The sequence below is a fragment of the Echinops telfairi genome, unplaced genomic scaffold (assembly GCF_000313985.2).
Source record: "Echinops telfairi isolate 266 unplaced genomic scaffold, ASM31398v2 ScPeMD7_3533;HRSCAF=4204_0, whole genome shotgun sequence".
In the NCBI taxonomy this organism is placed as follows: domain Eukaryota; kingdom Metazoa; phylum Chordata; class Mammalia; order Afrosoricida; family Tenrecidae; genus Echinops; species Echinops telfairi.
Window position 1 is genome coordinate 10,074,978 of NW_022107431.1, and position 21,452 is coordinate 10,096,429.

Below are 21,452 nucleotides of genomic sequence, written 5' to 3' on the forward strand. Positions count from 1 at the left end.
GGACCGGGCCCTACTGTACGTAGAGACACGCGCCAGTGTTCCTGCATCTCGAGGCGACACGGCCTGACATCGTTAGGGATCATCCTCCCGGTCTCTGACTCCATCTTTTCTCCTCCTCCTCAGTCTGAGCAAGCCCCCCTAAATCTCAGTCAGCAAAGGGCAGGGCGTCCCTCACACACTCCTTTCCTTCAAGGGCCGTTTCGGAAGAGGCCTGGCCAAAGGAGCAGTCTTCTCTACGTGACATGCCGCGTGAGCCAGACCCCCCTCAGAGGCGGTTTTGATCAGGACAGGCCTTGGAAACGCGGGTCCTCTTCCTCGGGGCTTGGCCATGCTTGGTCAAGTGGGGCGTAGACGCTGAGTCAGTCAGATTGGCAGCCAGGACATCCCCTCGGCTGACACTCCCCCGGCTCTAAAGGAGAGAAGCTTGTTCTCAAGAGGACCTGAACGTGCATCGCGGGAGGATGCCGCCGCTCTGAGAGAGATTCAAAGGCCCTTCTTTCAGATCGCTGCTGAGAGAGCTGGTCGGGTCCCAAGGGCACCTTGTGTTTCCTTGCATTTGTATCACCTGCGAGTGAGGCAGAGCGCGCAGCAGCTTCAGAGGCCCTGTGGTCAGAGGCCTTAGACTCAGGCTCGGGCTCTGCATGAGAAGACACTGAGGGATTCTGGAATGCTTAGGGGTACCCCGGCCTGGATCAAGGATCGGTACATTATGAGCTGCTTTGTGGGCCGGCTTTTATGATTTTGTTTCCATGGAAAAACACATTTCGAGTTCTGAGCTGATTTCTGGAATAGCATCTGTTTCTGACAAAGTATCCAATATGTATTCCTAGATACAAAGTTACCTGCGCTTCTTATAGAAATATATTTATGTTAATTTGATATTACATTATGTTTACTTCATACTTACCTCACATTAAATTAAATTCATAGTATAAGTATAATAGAAATGTATTTATATTGTTTTATTAGATGACATTCAGACCATAAATATGATATAAACATTTAACCATATAAATATAATTGTATGGTAAAATTTAACCAGACTCACAGCCATCAAAGTTGATTCCAACTCCCAGTGACCCTACAGGCCAGAGTAGAACTGCCCCCAAAGTGTCTCCGGGGCTGTAGCTCTTTTGAAGCACGTCACCACATCTCTCTTCAGGGAGCAGCTGGTATGTCCGCGGCTGGCCTTTTCTTCAGCCGTGGAGTGCTTTAAGCACTGTGCCACCAGGGCTGCTCTTCAGAGTCTAAAAAAACTCCCCAGAGTTTCCAGCCTAGGTCCCGGGGAAGCACTGACTAAAGTCAGGGGTGGGTTGGGGAGAGACAATTCTTGCGTTTATAGTTTGAGTTTGGGGCAAGGGCAGGCATCTGAATAGAAACCCCTACCCCACAGGGCCAGCGACTCCAGAGGCCGATTCCCTCGCAGGTAGAGAAACGGAGCCCCTGCCAGAGGCTACAGAGCTGGGCAATCAGCAAGCTGGGGCCGGCTCCTGTCTGAAGCTCTCTCCCTACAGGCTGCGGGCTCAAGTGCGGCTCCACTGCCTGGGCCGGAGGGTCGATGAGAAGTGAGAGTTTGGAGTCTCCAGCAGAGGTGACAGGGGCAGCTATGGGCCAGTGGGAAGGCTCAGCAAATGGAGCTTTCTTAGAGCGCTGGGCCTATCTTGGGTTGTGGACTGCAGACTGGATGGCTGGAGCTGCAGCAGCCGTGCTGTGACCATGAAGCCCTCGCGAGCTCTTTTAGTAAAGAGGAGAAATGATGAGAGTGTGTCGGTGGGGGTGGGGGTGGGGAGCTGGGTTTGGGAAGAATCAAATTTTTCTCCCAATAAAGGAGGTGGCAAGGTTATGTATTTTCACGACCTAAAGAAAACACGATTCCCACTTCTTCCTTCTTAAGAGAATTCTGAACTCCAGTTATTTGGGGGCTACAAGGTGCCCTGATAAAAACGCTACATTGTCTAGCCTCTTCTGCAGGCCCTGGTGCCCACGTGCCTTCAGTTGGCCACGGAGAAGACACAGGTGGCTTGAGTGAGCCATCCGAGTGACCTGTGGCCCCTCTGCTCCTCCCTCTGTCTTCTTCCTTTCCTCCCTGGAGCGTAGATCCCACGGCTGCAGCTGCAGCAGCTCTTTGTGGTCACCAACTGAATGCGAGGGGGGAATGGTGCCGAGCAGGGTAGGACCGAGAGCAGAAAGGAGGCCCGGGCATTGGGGAGGACCCGGAGCAGCCGCCCCGACCCTGGATCTCTTTCTGCAGACCTCTCTCGGCCTAAGCGGTGCTATTTGGGGATTTCATTTCCAAGAGTCAAACACTTAGCTGATGAGGCCTGAGTGCACGGGCAGGTGGGACACAGCGCCAGTGGACTGGGGGTGGGGTGGGGTGCTCTGCAGTGTGAGGATTGAAAAACTGGAAAACCACAACTGCGGGGAAGGAACGGGAACATCTGTGATCAGAAAATTCACAGCACCGGGCACGAGGTGTGGACGTTTGCAAGCTCACCTAGAGCTGGTTGGTCGGCCCCACCCTCCCTTGCCCTGGATGGCTGGCACCTGGCTTCTGAGGGCTGGGTACAATGCCTGATGCCATTAGGTGTGCTGCCTGACGGAGGAAAATGCTTTCCTCATCCGGCTCTGTTTTTGAATCAATCCTGCGAACATTGACCAAAGCAGCACTTAAATGCCTGTCAACAGGGCAGACAGCACGCATGCTCACCTGCACAAGGTCACTGTGTCTTAGATATAGGGATTCGGATGCACGAGGGATTCAATGGACACATTTGAATTCTGGCGCTGCCAGAAGAACCAGCAGGTCCATCTTGGAAGAGGTGCAGACAGAGTGCTCCCAGAGGCAAGGACCGTGAGACTTCGTCCCACGTACCGTGGCCATGGTGTCAGGTGAGACCGGTCCCTGGAGATGGACATGGGCTTGGGAAAGTAAAAGGGCAACAAAGAAGAGGACCACCCTGGAGGAGATGCAGTGCCAGTGGTTGCAACCAACGGGACAGCTGTGAGGGCGTGCCAACATTCCCTTCTTGTGTACACATCCCCGCCCCCCACCCTCCCGACTTTTTTTTTCCTATGCCACAAAACTTAACTCATGAAATCCCAACCCCAGTGCCCCGGGTGAAGGGTCAGCGAAGGCTGCAAAGTCAAGTTTTACAAGAGGCTCCTGCCATCTCGGTCACGTGTGAAGAGCAGAGAGCCGTTCTCCTTGGTGCCGCCAGATGGTCTCTCCGTGGACGCATCTTAAGCTGGCAAGGGCAACCCAGAGAACTGTGGACAGTGACGTGTGGGTTACTCGTGGAGCTGCTAACCACAAGGTCAGCCGTTCAAAACCCACCGCCGCTCTGGGGGAGAAAGATGAGGCTTTCTCCTCCCATGAAAACTGAGTCTCCCAAACGCACAGGGGCCGTTCCACCCTGTCCTCTAGGGTCACTGTGAGGGGGCAGTGAGCTTGGGGTTTGCTTGGTGGTTTTAAAATCTTCATCACCAATATCCAGGTTCTCTCGAAACTCAACGCTGGCTGGTCAGAAAACTGCTTGAGGCAGCCTCAACCCTCCGCCGCCCCGCCTGCCCCTCGTGCTAATTCCCGGCATCGCTGAGCTGGAGAATGATTCCACAGCAGAGGCCGTCTGTCTTGTTTTATGGCAGCTGCACATTCGGTTGCTCTGGAAACCGCCTCACCGGCCTTCTCCCCGTTATGTTGAATGGCTGGATTCTACCCACTTCTTGTGGAACAGCCCCCTGGGCTGCGGTCTCAGTTGTGGGCGGCGGCTTCACCGGTGGACAAAACTGCCCAGTGCCTCTGACCCTGATGGGCCTGAGAGCGATGTTCATCCCTTTACTGTTTCCACGGCAACGGATTCTTTTCAGACGGAGACAGACACGCGTGTTGTGGGGACGAACGATGGAGTGCTGCAATGCCAGGACGCCCAGGGTGGGGAAGGGCCCGGAAGGATAGGGTCCACTTGAAGGGCGCTCTTTCTTGGACTAAATAGATACTAGATGGCTGCAACTCACACACATGTAAACATCTGTCTGCTTTAAGTCCAGCTTCAGAACAGTTTCCAGAACCCACTAGACAAGCGTGTAGAGCAGGTTCCCTTCCCTCCGTGCCTCGGAACGGGTTCAGCAGAGCACCCACTAGGTGAAAGGAAGACAGGGTGGGAGTGGGGGCAGAGGGGCTTGGGAAATCCGGACAGTTGCGTTGCTAGAACCCCACCCAGACCCCACGGCCAGGCCAATCAGTGGTGGATTCTTGGCACCGAGGTTGGCAGCAGGGTGGCCAGAAAGGGGCAGTCAAGTTAGGCAGGTTGCGCTGTGGGGAGCCAGGACCCCCACCCCAACGCTCGGAAGGGACCCTGGGGCTGCCCCTGTGGCAGCTACATCATCTCCTGTCAACCTGAGCGTGGGGGGGTGGGGGGGGAGTCTAGCCTGTCAATCAGGTCATGGCCAATGATGCCTCTGTGTGGGCACAGCCTTCTCCTGAAGATTCTGGAAACTCCCATCTTCCTCCCTGGAGGCGGGGCACTCTCTCTGCTTGACATTCCTGTGGACAAGCCACATGGAGCCACGCTGATGGCAGCCAGAGCCCTGGGGCTGGAGAAGCCACGTGGAGACCCACACCAGTGCTGAGATGCTTCCACCACCACTGGGTCCACAGACTTTCCACCCACTGGTCTATGATTTTCCTGCATGTTGCATCACTGCATATGTTGCGTGCATCTGTAGAAGAATTTATGGACCAGTATCGGACAAATGGGCTACTATCGGACTTATGGGATTGATCTGGACTGGGCTGGGATGTTTTCTTAACATACAATTACTCTTGGATCTAAAACTCTCTTACACACATATGTCTCTGGATTGGTTCTTCTAGTCAACCCAGACTAACACCCACCCTCCCCCACACACTCCAGAGGCTGTGCCAAGTGCCCCTCGATGTCCTCAGAAGCCACAGTGTCAAGCACACCTGTGGCTACTGTGGAATGTCCACCTTGCTCGCACGAAGAGGGAAGGGTTCCCGAGGGTCCTGCCCCACCCCAGCCCCAGGTGGGGGTCTGCTTCTCGTGGGGGCCCTTGCAGCAGGCGCTGTCCACACGCAGAGCTGTTGCCCTGCCCAGGGGGAGGGGAGCTGCTGCTTTTGTGCCCCTTGGGGGCCAGACTGGGCCCTGGCACTGGGCTGCCTGGGGTGGGGAGAAGGGCTGAGGAGCACCCCACCAGCACCAGGCCACAGTAGGGCAGGCAGGCGTGGCTAAGGCAAGGCAGGGGCCCTGGGAGCCACGGAATGGTGTGGTCCAGGCCCCTCCTTCCCTGACGCTGGACATAGAGAAGTGGGGGCAGGCAGTCGGGGGACATTTTTCCCCAGGTCAAGTCCAAGGGCGCCTAGATGAGGTGCCACAGATACGAAAGGCCATGACCAAGAGGGACAGTATTTCTTCACCACTGCTTGTAATTGGGGTGAGGGTGGGGGGTGCTTGTGACCCTCACTGCGTCAGTGCCCCCTGGCACCCCACCCCATACCCCACCCCCTGGGCTGGGCACCCAGCAGGCTCCCAGGCGTCGAGGGCCCTTGAGAGGTCCTGGGAGCCCGTGAGCAGATGACTTTGTAAACGCGTGTGCTCGGTAACGGCCAGGCCCTAATAATGCGGGGAAATATTTATCTTATGTCCTCTCGCAGTGCGGACACACGGGGGGTGGGGGGGTGGGGGTGGGGGCATGTTGAGGGCCGTCCGCCGCGGCAGATGGAACCACACCACGTCAAACAGGAACCCATTGGGAACCGCAGGCCTGCCACCCATAGCAGGGCCACTGCTGGAGCACCACCCAAGGGAATCATTTATTCTGCAGACTCCTGGCTTTCCTCCAGCCGCAGAGGCCTGGCCTCTTGGATGGATGGTATGGAGTGCAGGCTTGGGTGACCGATGGTAAATGAGGTAAGGCTGCTGTCTGTGAAGCCCGGGGATCATGGTCCTTGCTTCTTGGCATTTCTCCCATGGAGGGGAGAGGACGGGCTGGCCCCCGGAAGTCAGCAGCCACTGAATCAGAAACAGACATGGAAGAGGGGGAGGCCTCAGGAGACGGATTCACCCCATGGCTGCAGCAAGCAGCGCTACCATGGAGGGGCTCAAGATGGAGCTGGTCCACAGGACTGCTGGGTGTCAGCACCCCACAACAGACCGGAGCCCCTGAGCATCCCGGGTTGGTTGTCCAGGTGCAGAAATGGAAGGCTGGAGAGTCAGGGCAGGGCCACCCTGTCACCCCACACTGCTGTCATCTTCCTCAGGAGGCAGCCTTCCAATGGGTTCTCGGAGCGGGTGGGAGGAGGGAAGTAGAGGGGTGGGGAATTGTGAAACGTGTGATGAGGGCACACACCAATGGGGGATGGGCACTTTGCTTCCAAGCTGTCTATGCAGGCTTCCTAGGAGCTGGTGTCCCCATGTCCCTGTGAGTCTGTGTCCTGATTCTGTCTTGTAAGCCTGTGTTCCTGTGACTACGCCCGTGTCCTGTGAGTCTGTGTCCCTGTGAGCTGGTGCCTAAGGGCCTGAGTGAGTGTGGGGGGCTGACGGAGGAGCTCTGGCCCTCCGCGGGGAAGGACAACGGGGGTACAAATAACCAGGGGATCCAGAAGAGAGCCCACGGCCACCACAGCTCGCCTCTCCATCCTCAGAACGTGGGGGAATGAAGAGGGTCAAACGTGAACTGGGTGCACGAACGCCACGGTGCTCTCCCACAGGCGCAATTCTCCTGGACCAGTAGTTGTTCCGCCCTGACGAGACACTCAATTCCAAACAAAACTTGACCTGTGTCACACCCGCCGGACCGCGTCTCTAAACCGGCACCGCTTTCCCCAGGACAACGGTCCTTTCCCCGAAAGTGCAACCAGAGGCGGGGCCTGGCCTTGTCTTTGGTAGTTGGTTGGGAGCCAGTGTGTTCTGAGCCGGAGGGGGTCTGGCTGGCTTCAGCCTTTGGGTGGAGGCGGGGGGACCTGCTGAGCTCCTGCAAATCCACTCACCCTTGAAGGGACAAGGCAGCATCCTCCCGGCCAGTATGGACACCTGAGTGCAGAGGGACCTTTCTGGACTGTGTCCAGATTCACTGTCGGGTCAGTCCCTCCTCCTCAATCCCTAATCCCCGACCCCTTCCCCAGACCTCATGGGGCTCTCTGGGGATCTGGTGACCCGTGACGCCATGGCGGCATCACGAGGGGCGTGTTCGTGGTGCCTGTTCCGGGGGTGGCCTCTCTATTCTCATTGGCATGGAGGACAGGAAGCAAATCCCTCTCCTGAAATCCAGCCCCAGCACGTGGCGCCACCATGTGCACCTGAGTAGAAGTGCCCGCAGGATTTTCCTTGGCTGCTTTTCAGGACGAGGCAGCCAGGCCTTTCTTCTGTGGTGCCTGGGGGAACTTCGCTTTTCACGTGACCGCCGAGCGTGCTAACTGTACCCCAGCCACTGCGGGCGAGCTGACTGACTCGGCACCCTGTTAGATGGAGCACAACTGTTCCAGAGGGTTCCCGAGACACAGCCTCATCTTTCTCCTGAGCAGCGGCTGGTGGATTTGAACCACCGACCTTGCAGTGAACAACCCAGTGCCCTACCCACAGGGCGTCCAGGGCTCCCTCTGTATCCCCCAGGGACTGAGTTCCTCAGAGGAGGTCAGGGCAAAACCTGGGGAGAAGCTACTCTGATGGGCCGGATTCACCCAGAAACACCGCACTAGTCAAAGGTTTGAGGTTGAGTTACCCTGGGCTCCTCATTGCCTGCTAGAATGCATCCCCATTGTGGCGACCCTGGGCGGGACAGGGTGGGACCGAGCACCTTGGGGCTCCCCAGGCTGACCTCACTATGGAAGGCCATTGCCAGACCTTTCCTCTGCGGCAGCACTGGGTGGACTCAGCCACCACACTCTGCTGGCTCCCGTAAGGGCCTCCTCCCTTGGCTAGGGTGCCCTCCAGACCGGTGTCTGTCCCTCCACGCTGCCCAGGCGGAGCGCACGCAGACCCAGAAGCACAGAGGTCATTTTATTGGACGTCCACAGGAAGTTTCATCACCCAGGAGGCCAGGTCCCCAGGGCTGCGGGACACAATGCCTTTATCTAAACAGAAGATAACGTGAAACTGGACACCACCCATGCTCAGTGGCCCAAGGGAGCCGGGCACCACCCCATACCACCCATCACCATCACGGAGCTGAGCTGACCATAGCCGGGGTCCCTCCTCCATTCGTCCGGGCCTGTGGCACTGTCTTCCAATAAAACAGCACTTGGAGAGTCACAAAATTAAAAAACAGTAAGCAGCATTTCCGTTTCCATACAGGCTGACGGCAGGCATGGTCGGCAGGCACGCCAGCCCCAGCTGGTCCGCCCTTTCCCTGCCGGTTCTCGCTGGTAACTCACACCCGGCAGAACAGTCGTCTGCTGCGAGCATGAGCAGCATAACACGGAAGTACGCGTCCATCGGCAACAAGCGTCGTAAGCCTGGCGCGCTTGTCACAAGGACCAAGGACGAGGGTGCCACAGATGACTGGAGGGCCACCCGCCCCTGCCCACCCTTCAATCCCAAACACCACAAAGACCCTCTTCTCTCTGTCCATCCTTCTCCCAGCCATCGGGGTGGGGGCGGAAACCACCCCCAGGTCTGGAAGACTTCTGGGTCCCGCCCTGCCCAGCCGCCATCAGACCTGGACGGACCCTTTCCAGCGTGTTGTGGTCATTTTCCCCGCTTGCCCTTGGCCGGCGGGAGTCTCAGCGTGCCGTCTGTCCGTCTGCCCACCGTCCCTGCCTGTCGCTCGCTCGGGCGGCTTGCGGGGGGTGTCACACGGAGCTGAGCTTGACCAGGCCACGCACGGAGTCCTCGTGCAGAGAGTCCTGGCTGGCCAGGCCCAGGGTGTGCATGGTGCGGCTGTGGGTCAGCGGGCTGCCGGCCGCCAGCAGGCGGGGCGGGGAGGGGGCCTCGTCGGGCGTCAGGAACTGGTGGCCCGTGCGCTCCTCCTTCAGGGGCAGCAGGTCCGTGAGGGCGGCCTCAGAGGCCAGGTTGGGCATGGAGGAGGGTGGCGTGGGCGGGCCCAGGGTCAGGCTGCTGCATGGCGTGCCCAGGCTGGCCTTGCCGGGCAGGTGCAGCTCGTCGCTGGTGAGGCTCGGCTCGCTCTGCAGCAGGGGCGTGGCCGCGGCCTGCAAGACGAATTTGGTGCTCTGAATGCACTGGTCTTGGTCACACTGGTGGGCAGCAGCAGCAAGGGGTGAGAGCGAAGAGGCAGAATGGAGGGGGGCGGGGTGAGGGGAGGGCGGGAGAAGAGAAGAGAAAGGCGTGTTAGTGCGGCTGAGCCAGGTGGGCGGCAGGAGCACGCGGCAGACGCTGGCTTCCTCTGGGACATAGGCTTCCACACTGGCTGGGCCCAGCGCCCTTTCCAGAAAACCAAAGCAAACACTACTGAACTCAGTGCCCCTGTCCCTGGCAAGTGACAATTTGTGCACCATGGCTCACAACCCAGGATAAAGTGTAGGCACCTGCTTTTGTATTTACCCCTCCCCCCATCATTCCTACTCATAGCGACCCTATAGGTCAGGGTAGAACTGCCCCTGTGGGTTTCTGAGACTATAACTCATTACAGGAGTAGAAAGCCTTGTCGTTTTTGAGAAGAGTCGCTGGTGGTTTTGAACTGCTGGCCTTGAGGTGAGTAGCCCAACACATAACCCACTAAGCCCACATTGACCCAGTGCAATGAGTGTGAGGTTTTGAGTGAATCATTCGAGTGCCCCCCAGGGGGTGGTCCTGCCCACTGGGAAACCCGGTCTAATGTAGAGATGAGGCTGCCTGTTCCCATAGAGACATCAAGTCTCAGAAACCCAGTGGGCTTGTCCTATTAGGACCCACCTCCCAATTACATACGGCTCCTCCCACTTGAACTCTTTCCAGCAGTCCTTCTGGTTTCTGACGGGGTCAACGTGGAACGGGTCAAAGCCAGAGCCCTGTGGAAAAGGCCCTGCTGGCCTGTCAGGCTGAAGCTCACGGACTGAATCATGACAAAGAACGACAGTGCCATCGAGGAAACCAAAATCACGCTCAGTACCACCGGTGGCTGCCCACGCACAGCGGCCCTGCAGGACACGGTGGAACTGCCCGTGGGTGCCTGCGATCGCACTCCGGACGGGAGTGGAAAGCCCGTCTTTCTCCCACGGAGTCTGGTGGTTTTCAGCGAGCAGTCCTGGCAACCACACCCACCAGGCTCTTCTCAGCCACCGGAAGACGTGACAACTTTCTCAAAACGGTCACGTTCAACCCTGCGCTGAAGTTCCTCCTCGACGAGGATTTGTCTGAACACCTTCGAGGGTGACTGTCCCCCCGAGTATAGTCCTATGATTTCTCCTGATACAGTTCACGTTGCTTTATTAAAACCCAAACCAAACTCGTGACCATGGCGACGGACCCGTGGGTTCCCGGGACTGTAACTTTTCATGGGAGCACAAGCCGCATCTTTCTGCCTTGGCTGGTGGTTCTGGACTCTGACCTTGCGGTCAGCAGTTCAGTGAGTAGCCCACTCTGGCACCACAGCTCCCGTGGATATAACTTCCCACATCCACAGCCGTCAGCTCCTCACGTCCCCTGCAGCCGACACTTGAGAGCTGCTGGTCTCCATCCTGCTGGCATCTCCTTGTCTTGACAACATCGGCCATGGACAAAAGGCTTTCCGTCTCGAAGGACAAGTCCATCTGGGGGCAAACAGAGACCACCCCCCACTCCTCCCCACCCCTGACCTCCTCCTGGCCCACACGTGCCACTGAAACAGGGGACAAGGGTACCCCGTCAGATCCTAGCCAAGGGCGAGGCAGAGACTCCAGCCACGGGGGACGGATGGATGGTCCTAACACTAACACTGCCTGCTCCAAACAGCTTCTTAGGGAAAAGACCAGCAGACGGGCAGACAACACGTGACCTGGGAGCTGGGACATGGGCTGAAAGAAAAGGGCAGGGCTTCTCCTCCGTTCCCACTCTCCGCTCAGACTGCCATCCCACCTGAGGCCCTCAGCGGTGCCGTGGCGCGATTTCCGGGTGACCGGGAAGATGACAATGAGCGTGGGTGGCACAGTGGCTGAGCGCCCGGCTGCTAACCGAGGTGGTTGGTTCGAATTCAGCAGCTGCTTGAAGGGAGCCAGCTTGGGTGTGGTGGGGGCAGTCCCACGGTCTGTGGTGGGGCTCGCTGGCCCTGGGCTGGGGTTTGCTTCGGCGGAGAGGAGGGTCCACAGGCAGCGTTTCTCAGTGCCTTTCCACCGGGCCTTCTGGCTTCCTTGTCCCCAGTTTGGGTTGATTTTTCAACTTAATTTCTTTCCTTCGGGCCTCACTGGTTCTTGTTCCCTCTCTGCCCTCCATCCTTTCCTTCCATCAACCCCCCTCCCCTACCCCGATTTCCGCCCCCGTTCCACCTGTTTCCTCTCCTGCTTCTCCTCCCTGCTCCCCACAGCCCAGGTTCACTCCACCGGCCCGCTTCCTGGCTTTTCCCTGGACGACCAGCAGAGGGAGACATTGCCACCACCCTCCTCTACAGGAGGCGAAGCTGAAGCCCTGGAAACCAACCGGAGCCAAACCCACTGCCTTCCAGCGCATGCCCATGCACAGCGACCCTCTGGGGCGGAGAACTGCTCACTAGGGTTTCTGTAAATCTTTACAAGAGCTGCCAGCCTCATCTTTCTCCTGTAGCATGGCTGGTACGTTTGAATGGCCGACCTTGCGGTTAGCAGCCCAACATTTAAACCACGGCGTTGCCAAGCGCTCTTCTGGAATTCTTTAGACAGTCCACTAAAAACCCTCAAGCTCTGCTGTGGAGTCAATTCTGACTCACAGTGACCCTCTGGGGGGTGTCTGAGGCCGTACATCTTTTGGGAGCAGACAGGCTCGTTTTTCTTGCAAGGAGCGGCTATTGTTGTTGGGGGCCACCCTGTCAGTCCCAAACCACGGCGACCCTGTGCCTGGTCCTGTCCCGTCCTCAACATCGTTCTCAGGCCTGAGCCCATCGTTGCAGGGCGAGAGCGGCTAGTGGGCTTGAACTGCTGCCCTTGTGGTTAGCTTTCCAATTGCTCGGCCACCAGCGCCCAGGAACTGACTGCGCCTGGTCTACAATCTTCAGGAAGAAGCAACGAGCCAGATGGGGCACAGGGATGGCTCTCAGGTTTACGTCCCAGAACCATCCCGTAGAAGCCCACGTCTGTCAGATGTTTGGTTGGACCACAGGCAGTATCTGAGTGGTGAGAATGTCCTAACACAGAGAACGACAGAAGCTTCTCTTGTCGGAGTGGCTGCCGGTGTAGAAGTCTGGGCGTCGGGCGGTCTGAGGGTGTGCTGTGCCCACAGCAGGTCACGGAGACGCTGCCTTACAGCCACGTGAAGGGCGGGCACCTGTTTGGGGCTCCAGGCGTTCTGATGTCACACACTGCCACTCAATGCTGCCATCGAAACCACCAAGGCCGTTTCCTTCTGGTGCCTACGAGTGCAGACGGGGTGCTGCTCACGGCCACGTGACGCGCTTCCTAGATGGGCAGGGGACGCATCAGGAGCGATGCAGCTCCAGTCCCGCCACCGGGGTTCCAGCTGGGCCTCGCTGAGCTCTCCGAGGTTCCGAAGAACCCACTTACGCTTGTAAAAACTCAGGACGCAAACAAACAAACCCAAAGTCAGAGCCGATTCCACTTCACCGAGACCCCATGGGCCAGAGTAGAGCCGCTCAGGAACTCTGGGTGAGGGGTTGGGCTGGTCCCACCATAGAATGAGGGCCCACACCTGTCCAAAGATCGGCGAGGACCACCTGCTACTAGCCTTTCCTCCTCTGCAAAGGAACAGGTGGAGTGAGGTGCTCCTCCCTCCGGGAAAGTTCTGCACGCAGTTTTAGGTCAGGGTGAGCATGTCCCAGGGCAGTCAGTGTCATCCATGGGCAGCAACAAACCAGAAAAACCAACTGCTGCTGTCTGTTCAATCCCCACGCGTGGGGGCCTCTGTCACAGGGGGTTTTCATGGCTGTGACCCTTAGGAGGAAGCAGGCCTTTTTCTGAGCTGCTACCAACCATTTGATTAGTGGCCTAACACACAACCATATACACAACCATGGACTCACCAACCATGGGAGGTACCAACCAATGGTACCAATAGCTGGTACCATACCAAAACCCCATAGCCATTGAGTTGATTCTAATTCATTGTGAACCTACATAGAGTTTCCAAAACTGTATGGAGAAGGTAGCCTCCTCTTTCTTCCACAGGGCCGCTGGTGGGTTTGAACTGTGTGACTGGCAGCCCAACCAGGGCCCTTCACATTGTTGGTCCAGTAGGAAGTCAAAACCTATGTCCAGAGCCCAGGGGTGCCTATAACACGTTCTCTAATCAGGGAATCCTGGGAAGATGGAGTAATGAAATGAGACTAGCACTCCCTCTGTAAACAGCTATGAAACTGGCCAAACAAGGGGGGCAAGTGTGCACAAGAGATGTGAAAACTGCGCTCAGTCCCTGGGCCCACGGTCCACCAGACCTGATGGTGTAATTTCCTGCGCCTGGCACAGAGCTGCAGTCTGCGCAGGCACCTGCAGAGTGAAGACGGGCTGGAATCATGTGGTGGGGGCTGCAGAAGAGGGAGCTATGCAGAGGACTTGAGGGGTGACCATACACGGGCAGCCAAGGGCTGTGCTATGCATGTCCCCCAAGGCTGACCAGAGCGCAGCTGCAGGCGGCCTGGGAGAGGGACAGAGCTCCAGAGAGAGAAGAGCAGTTACTGTCCGACGCTGCCCAGTTGGCTCTGACTCACAGAGACCCTGTGCACAACACAACTAACCCCTCACCATCACTGCTGAGGCCCGAGCCTGCTGCTGCTGCAGGGCGGGGGTGATGGTGGGGAGGGGGGGTGTCGGCAGCTGCTGGCCTCTGGTTCTATTAGCAAGGACCATGCTCTAAAGTATGATCCAAGTGAAACCAGCCCTGACAAAGCCTAGAACCAAATTCTGAGGAGAGCTGCAGGGAAGACAGGATGTGGGGCTTGATTCTGCAGATTTGAGGGGTCTGGCAAACACGGTGGGTTTCCACGGCTCTGTGCCTGTAAAGTTTAACGCAAGTCCCAGGCAATGTGCCGGAGTTTGAACTGCCTGCTGAAACAAGCATCACTGCTCTTCAGAGAAAGGTATCTCGAGTGTCTGCGGTCTATTATCCAAAAGACTCGTTTTTAAATAAAAATATCCACAGACATACAGAGAAACCGGAAAAACGAACCAGAGTCAAGGGAAACCAGACGCGCTGTGGGCTGGCGGACGGAAGCGTGAAAGCAGCAGTCTAACCACAGGGCCTCGGTGCCCAGACGGCGCCGGACGTCTTGGTTCTCTTTCATTCCGTCCCTGAGAGCCACACGTCCCTGAAACGTGACTTCAATTCCCCTTCAGGCGTCGGTGGTCGTTAGCAGATCTCTTCCCAGGAGTGGAGTTTGGGAGGCTGACCGGATGTGGAGACGGAGGGTGGCCGCAGGACATGGTGTGGCCAGCAGGACGTGCTCTGCAGCTGCCTCTTCACTGAGCGCATCGGAGCACAGACTCTGGGTCAGATGAGAAGTCCATCATTCCCACTCTCTGCGTCTCCTCTGTGACACAGGCCGGCACGGTCCCTGCCTCACAGGGTTGTTGGGAGGGTCAGTATGTGCCTTCTGTCGAAGGGGCTTTCGAGAGCACCCCGTGCCAGGTTTCACGGTCTGCTTAGTGCCAGCTCTGTCAACACTCGACTGGTTCCTTTCTCCGTAGTCCCATCAACGTGGCACGTACCCACCACGGAAATCGTCCAGATGCTTGGATGGGCTAGAGCCACGGGGAAGATGGACCGTGGTGATGCTGGCCCACGGACAAGACTGGCTGGCTGTTGGCAGCAGCTCTGGGCCACAAAGATGGAGTAGAGTCTGCCTGGTGGGGTCCCAGTGGGTCCAGTGAGAGGTGTCCAGCTCCCCAGACTGTCCCTCTCTGGGGATGACCCGTCAGCCATGCACCCTGGATGTCCTTCTTGGCTGGGCAGCTCTGCTCGCCCCTAGCCCACCCCTGGGCCGAGCTCTGCCTTCCGAACCATGCAGTGCCTACCTCACTGTACTCCCTCAGGAGGGCCTCCAGACCCCCTCTCCTGAAGATGTCCTCTGCCGCGGAGTCTGGGCACTCCTGCGGTGGGTGGGGCCCAAAAGTTTCCTCCAAACACGCCCCCGCCCCCCACAATTTCTCACAACAGATGCATGGGGTGGGACAGGCAAGATGTGGGCCTTCACTTTCATCGGATTTTACAATGTTGCTCTTCAATCTCTTTCCGAGTAGCTCATTTGCTTTCTAATTGGCAATGATTTTTTAAAAATGTAATCGTGTATGTACTTGGGAATGCTTATGAAGTGGGAAAAGCTCTGATCTACAAATCACTCCTCAGACGTAATGGCATGTTCATGAAGGCTAAATTTAACTATTAATGATGTTGACACAGTCACGTGTCTCACAGGCTTTATGAGTGATTTCATTTTGATTTTGGAGTTTTCTTTTCCTGTTTTAGAGTCTATCAATGTGTTTGGGGATCTGGAGATTTTTTTCATAGTCTTTGGAAAAACTCTTTTCCCCAAACTTTGGGAGACTGCAAGAGCACTCGAGGGCTATGTGGACGGTGGTCAATCGCAGCTGCCTCCAGGCTCGCAGCACTAGCCAGCCTGGGCGTCACCCCTGATTCTGACTCCCCTGGTCTTGGCGGGGCCGTCAGAGCCGTGGCTCTCAGGTCCGTCCAAGCGGAGACTAACGGGCCTCCTGAGCCCCAGGAGAAAGGGCAAGGTCCCAAGAGGCTTATCTGACCCCCACACGCCCGAGCGGGCTTTAAAGACAGAAACCCTCTGAAACTGGGCGTGGGTGGTGGAAAGCGCTCAAGCCTCGGGGCTGTGGGCTATGGGACTTTGAGATCGCCTTTCAATATTTTAAAGTTTCCGTTTCCCCTGGGGAGGCCTTGTAGGTTGTTGTGGGGACGAACTGAGGAGAACCTTGTCACCACAGCATTGCTATGCGCAGCCCTCAGACAGCACGATGTCTTAGGCAACTACCCGGGAGCCCTCCCAGCAGCAACCAACTGCCACTGAGTCAGTGCCAACTCCTGGTGACCCCACGTGTGCCAGCATCGGGTTGTGTCCCAGAAGCCTCGCGATGGCTGGTTTGCGGGGAGAGCACCAGGCTTTTCTTCTGAGGCTCCTCTAGGTAAACGCAAATGCCCGTCTTTGGTTAGCAGCTGTTACCTGTTGACACTGATGCGGGGACTCCACCTGGGGGCAGTTACCACTCTGAGGTGTTCAGACACCTAAGGGGACCCAGAGAGGTTCCTTAACAACTGGCTAGTGACAAAACCTGGATCCGAACCCAGAGAGTCTGGCTCTAATGCCCCCACACCCCACTGAACGTCTGACACAGCCTGCAGGTTGCACACTCGGATGGCTGGCGGCTGCTGTCATCCACGCCCCCCTCAGGTGTGCAGTATGCTCCTGGGCGAACTCATTTGTCCACCGTGGAATCCCTAATCTTCTCGTGATTCCAGAGAGTTCAGCATGAAGGGGGCGAGCGTCAGTTTTCACACCTGTCCCATCAGAGCTTGGAACCCGAGGGCTTTCTTGCCGACTGTGAGCTCGAGCTATGTTGAGTGCAGTAAATCGCGCGAAGGAAGACGGCGGCCTGTTTGGCAAGTTGCTGGGCCCACAGCTTAGTGATGACACCTAGGGACAGGTAACCTGGGTGTCCGTGCCCCAGCTGCATCCAGAAAACAGGAAGGCCTCCCTGTCCCCTTGGCCAGCACTGAGTGGCTCAGTCTGTGGCGGTTACTCCATGGTTGGGATAGCTGTCGTGAGCAGCCGAAATAAGCTACAGGCGAGGAATCTCCTCAGAGGCTTTGTTTTGTTGTCAGTCTGGAAATACACGGATGATTTTTATCCCCATATTTTGACAATTCCTGCAAACCGATGGGTATGCATCTTTTTCTTGGCCCCAGCTCTACTTGGGAAAAGACGAGGCTTTCTAGTGCCTTAAAGAGTCACAGCTTTGGGAGCTCACGGGGGCGGTTCTACTCTGTCCTAGAGGGTCGCTACGTTTCGGCATCGAGCTGATGGCACTGAGTTAACTGGTTCCCCCTCTTGTACCAGGCACAGCTTTAAGTGCTTCACACATACTGCCACCAGGAGCTAGAATCGACTTAACAGTAATTCAAAACAAAAAACACGTCCACTCGTTCAACACTCATCGCAACCTGACAAGATATCAATGCCCCCACTTTACAGATGGAAACACTGAGGCAGAGAAATGTTAAACAACATGCATCTCGTAAACTAGGCCTTCTGGCCCTTTCCTCTCTGAGGGAGTTAAACCGAGGTGTCCTCGTGACCTGCTCTCAATGCTTGCCACGTAGAAGTGGGTCTGAACACTTTCACCATCAGGTGGTGGTGAAGCCGCGTCCCAGACTCCAAGACTGCTGGCTCCCCAGCTGGGCGGAGTTCAAGGCTGAGAGACTTCTGGGAGCCTTCGATTGCTCGGTGTTTCTCTCTGACAGGAAGAAGGCAGCCCACGGCCCTCGCTGATGCCGGTTCGTCGGCCTTTGGGATAGACCCTGAGATGCCTCAGCACAGGGAGGCCTTGAGCCCCTCACCTCCCCAGGTGCTCCGTGCAGATACGAGCTTGTCCTCTGGGGAAGATGGTCTACATTCATGAGTGATGGCATGGTGGTGTCCTTGGCTCCTCTCTCTGTGTGTGTGTGTGACACACACCTGAGTGCATGTCAGTTTCTAAGGCCTCCAGACCTTCCTTGAGGCGCCTCTCCTCTGCCACCATGACTCATCAGGTTCTTGGTCCCCTTGGTCAGGGCCCAATGGGCCCTCGGTCCAGATCCCGAGCTGCCAGGCCTCACTCAACCCTTCCCTGAGAGCCTCACACCTGGGCCTTGTCTGCAGGTACAAGGAAGCAGACAGAGCCCGGCGAGAGGCTCTCCCCTTGCCCGTGGGCACATCTCCAGAGCTCAGTCTTCCCCCTCTTCTTTCTCTGAAAAAGGAGGGTGCGGCCTTCCTGCTCAACATTCCGTGACTCGGGTCATTGTGTGGGTGAGTGTGGACAGAACAAGCTGTTCTGTGAGCACGTCCAGAACTGAACGGCAGGGCTGTGATGTAAACACACTGGCTCCTAAAACCCAAGCAAAGCCTCCACCCGGAGGCCTCCACTTCCAACCAACAAGCCCCGAAAGCCTCTGTTTGGGGCGGGAGTCCCGTTTTTTACAGCCTGGGGGTCGACCACTAGTTAAGGCCGTGGGTGCAACATCTCCATGTTGACTTTTTCCTCGTGGGAAGACGCAGAGGCTGGGATCCCCTCCAGATGGAACGCCTCACATCGGGAGGCCCGTGGTGTCTGCAGCAGAACTGCCTTCCACCCAGGACACCCACGTTTGCTTCCCGGCCAGGGCACCTCATGATGGCAGTGGTGTGGGCTTGGGGTTGTCTTACACACACCAGAGGGAGCCAAGTCAATTCTGACTCATTGCAACCCTGTGAGACAGGTCACACACCTCACAGGGCTTCTACAGCTGTAAATGTCAACAGAAGCCAACTGTCACCTCTTTCTTCCAAGGAGCAGCTGGTGGATTTGAACCCCCAACTGTCTGACGAGTACCAACTGTGTGACCACCATGCCACCTGGGCTCCAGTCATCACCAAGGAGGACACAGTGGCTGCAACATGGGCTACAGCACAGTAGGGGCAGGGGGACGCGGAGGACGCAGGGCTAGGCAGACTTTCGTGCCATTGTAAACAGGGTGGCTCTGCGGCGGCATCTAACAACAGCAAGGGATTTTTAAGGCTGGCCACCATTCCGGATGGGCCTTGCTGGATCTTTGGTGTCCAAGACCCCAGCCCCCTCCGCAAGCCTTCCCGCCTGCAAACTGGAAACATAGCTCACTCTCCCACACTCCCAACACAAGGCTCTTCCCGTGGAATACAGAGGTGTTTGCTGTGAATGCATCGTTGTCTGATCATTTGTACTGGAGTGTACATGACTATCTAGGATGTTGGCTGAAAGCAAGGAGAACTGGCTGTTATTTCTCAAGCTTTAGAGAAGAGAGGCGCGGGTGCAGGTTGAGGCGAAGGGTGGTAACGAGAAAGCAGGTGTGCCCAGCCAGCCTGGCCCTGCCTAGGACAGGTGCATCTCACCCGCCACGTGGTTGCTTGGTTCTAAAGCCATGACTTCCTACCACACTGCCAGGAGTGTGCGCCTGTACTTCTGCCTGCACAAGTGCGGACACCCCGCCCACTCCCACCCCCACCCCCACCCCCACCCGCACCCGGATGGCGCCTTCCCATCACGCTTCGTGTCCCTCCTTCCAGCGCTGGGTAGCGGGGAGGGGCGTCGGGTGAGTGCCTTAGCCGGGGGTTAGCTACTGGCAAACGGTCCAGACACGCGGGGGAGCAGCGCCCCCTGCAGGCGCCCTACCATGTTGCTCTGCGACTGCGTGGCGCCGTACGTGGTGACGCCGTTGGAGGGCGGGGCCGGCTGCGGCGTGTCGGGCTGCACGTACCCGCGTCGGTCGATCAGGCTGCGGCGGGAGAGAAGGGAGGGGAGAGAGCGTGCGTGCTGAGGAGCTGCCCTTCTGGGGGCCGCCCCTCGCGGACCCTGCTCCTCCTCACCGCGCTCCGCCTGCCCACCCCACCCGGGCCGGCGGGGGCACCCGAGTTCCCATGGCTACCCTCCCCTCTCCCCCTACAGCGTCTTTGAGCAGTGGTCCCCGCCCCCTTCCCGCAAGGAGAGCAGCCGGCGCTGCTGACCTTTGCCCCCCCAGGTGAACGCGTGGTGCCCACCAAAGGTGGCGCCTCTGCCTCCGTGGAGACGTTTCTGAGAATCTCCACGGACCGTGCCGCGCTGGGACCCCGGAGGAGTCTGGGATGGGCCCTGTTTCCGCCAGAGCTTACTCCCGTCCGTCCCTCGGGCGGAGTGGGCCTCCGGCAACCAGCTGGGTGCCGGCAGGGCCCAGGCACCCTGACACCGCTCCGAGGAGCCTGCTTCAGCTCCGGAGGCCCTGTGGGGCCTGTCGCCTTGATTTCGGGAAGCAGGAACGACGGCCCAGTGCCTTTCAGGTGGTGGCCTTCAGGTGACCGAGTCCTGAGCCACGCAGGTGCGGCTGACAGAAGCTTCAGCCTCGGGTGCTTCCCCACAGGCTCAGCGACCATGGTGGACAGGGATGACCGCAAGCACTGGCCTCCTTGGAGGAAAGGGCCACCGGCTCTTCTGCTCCCCCAAACCAGGAGGGCGTTGCAGGGTGTGGGGACGAACCCAGAGAGCAGGGTAAGGTCTGCCTGAAAGGGGCCTTGCCCAAGAGGCCTGAGGGGCACTCACCTGTGCACGGTGGCTGGCTAATGGTGGCAGATCCACCCACCAGGTGGAGAAAAGCCCTGCCCACATCCACCGACCAGAACCCACTGCGGCCTGGTGGCACCTGACTCATAGCAGCGACCCTATACAGCAGCTGATTTCTTCTAATCACCACACCACGGCACAGCTCTGCAGTGGGAATTGCTCCAGGTTTCGGAATTTCAGAAGACCCCGAAACCCAAAGCAAGCCCATTGCTGTGGGGTTGAGTCTGACTCACACGTGACAGGGTATGGCTGCCCCCAGGGCTTTCTTAATGGAGGTAATCTTTATGGTAGCAGACTGCAGGGTGGGTTTGAATCGGCCACCTTTCTGTTAGTAGCCAAGTGCAAACCATTTGTGCCACCTGGGGGCGGGGCAGCTTCAACTACCACCAGGTTCAGGAGCACAACTGGGGGAGGGTGGCTGTCCCAGCAGAACAAGTTGGGGTCTTTCCAGCTGGGGTCCGAGTAACAGCAGCTCCCCCTGGGGAGTCTCCTATCCTGATGCAGAGCCAACAGCCGGTAGGGCAGAACGTTCTCACTGAATGAAAATGGAGCTGGGGGGCAGAAGTGCCTGAGCCCTTCATTTTCTGGGGCAACAAGGTCAACAGAAGGGCTTGTCAGATGTCCTTCAGAGGCAGAGCAAGGGCCAGGCGGCCAGAGGCTGCAGGGTGAGTGAGTGCCTGCCCTCAGCTTGCTGCCTGTTCTGCCGGCCTGTGGACTCAACGTTGTCAACCTGACACCTGTGATACAGACAGCATGCTGGACAGGTGTAGGTGGGCCACAGCCTGCTCAGCAGCGCTCCCACTGGCCGGCCCAGCGTTCTCAGTCATCCTCCTTCCTGCTCATCCTCTCAGGGAAGATACTGAGGGGCATGTCAGGGGGGTGCCAGCCTCCTCCCCAATTCACCAGGACGGTGTCTCACACTCCCAGCTTTCTAAGGCAACAATGGAATGGGTCCGTTCTCAACACCGCAGCCCTGCAGGGCAGCGCCCGGTGCTTCGAGGCAACAATTGCCCAGGAACAGCTCCAAAACAGCCTTGGGAGACAGTTGGGGGGG

General features: G+C 57.7%; 1 protein-coding gene across 1 annotated transcript in view; it reads right to left on the reverse strand.

Annotated features, from left to right (window-relative positions):
- Positions 1-8,005: 8,005 nt before the first annotated feature.
- Positions 8,006-21,452, reverse strand: part of ZDHHC14 (zinc finger DHHC-type palmitoyltransferase 14) — a 96,864-nt gene continuing 83,417 nt past the window's right edge. The window contains exons 8-9 of the mRNA XM_004701933.3: positions 19,478-19,580; positions 8,006-9,211 (exon numbers count right to left, since the gene is read on the reverse strand). Coding sequence (XP_004701990.2) covers positions 8,810-9,211; positions 19,478-19,580 — 505 coding nt within the window. The 3' untranslated portion in view covers positions 8,006-8,809. The remainder of the gene's footprint in view (positions 9,212-19,477; positions 19,581-21,452) is intronic.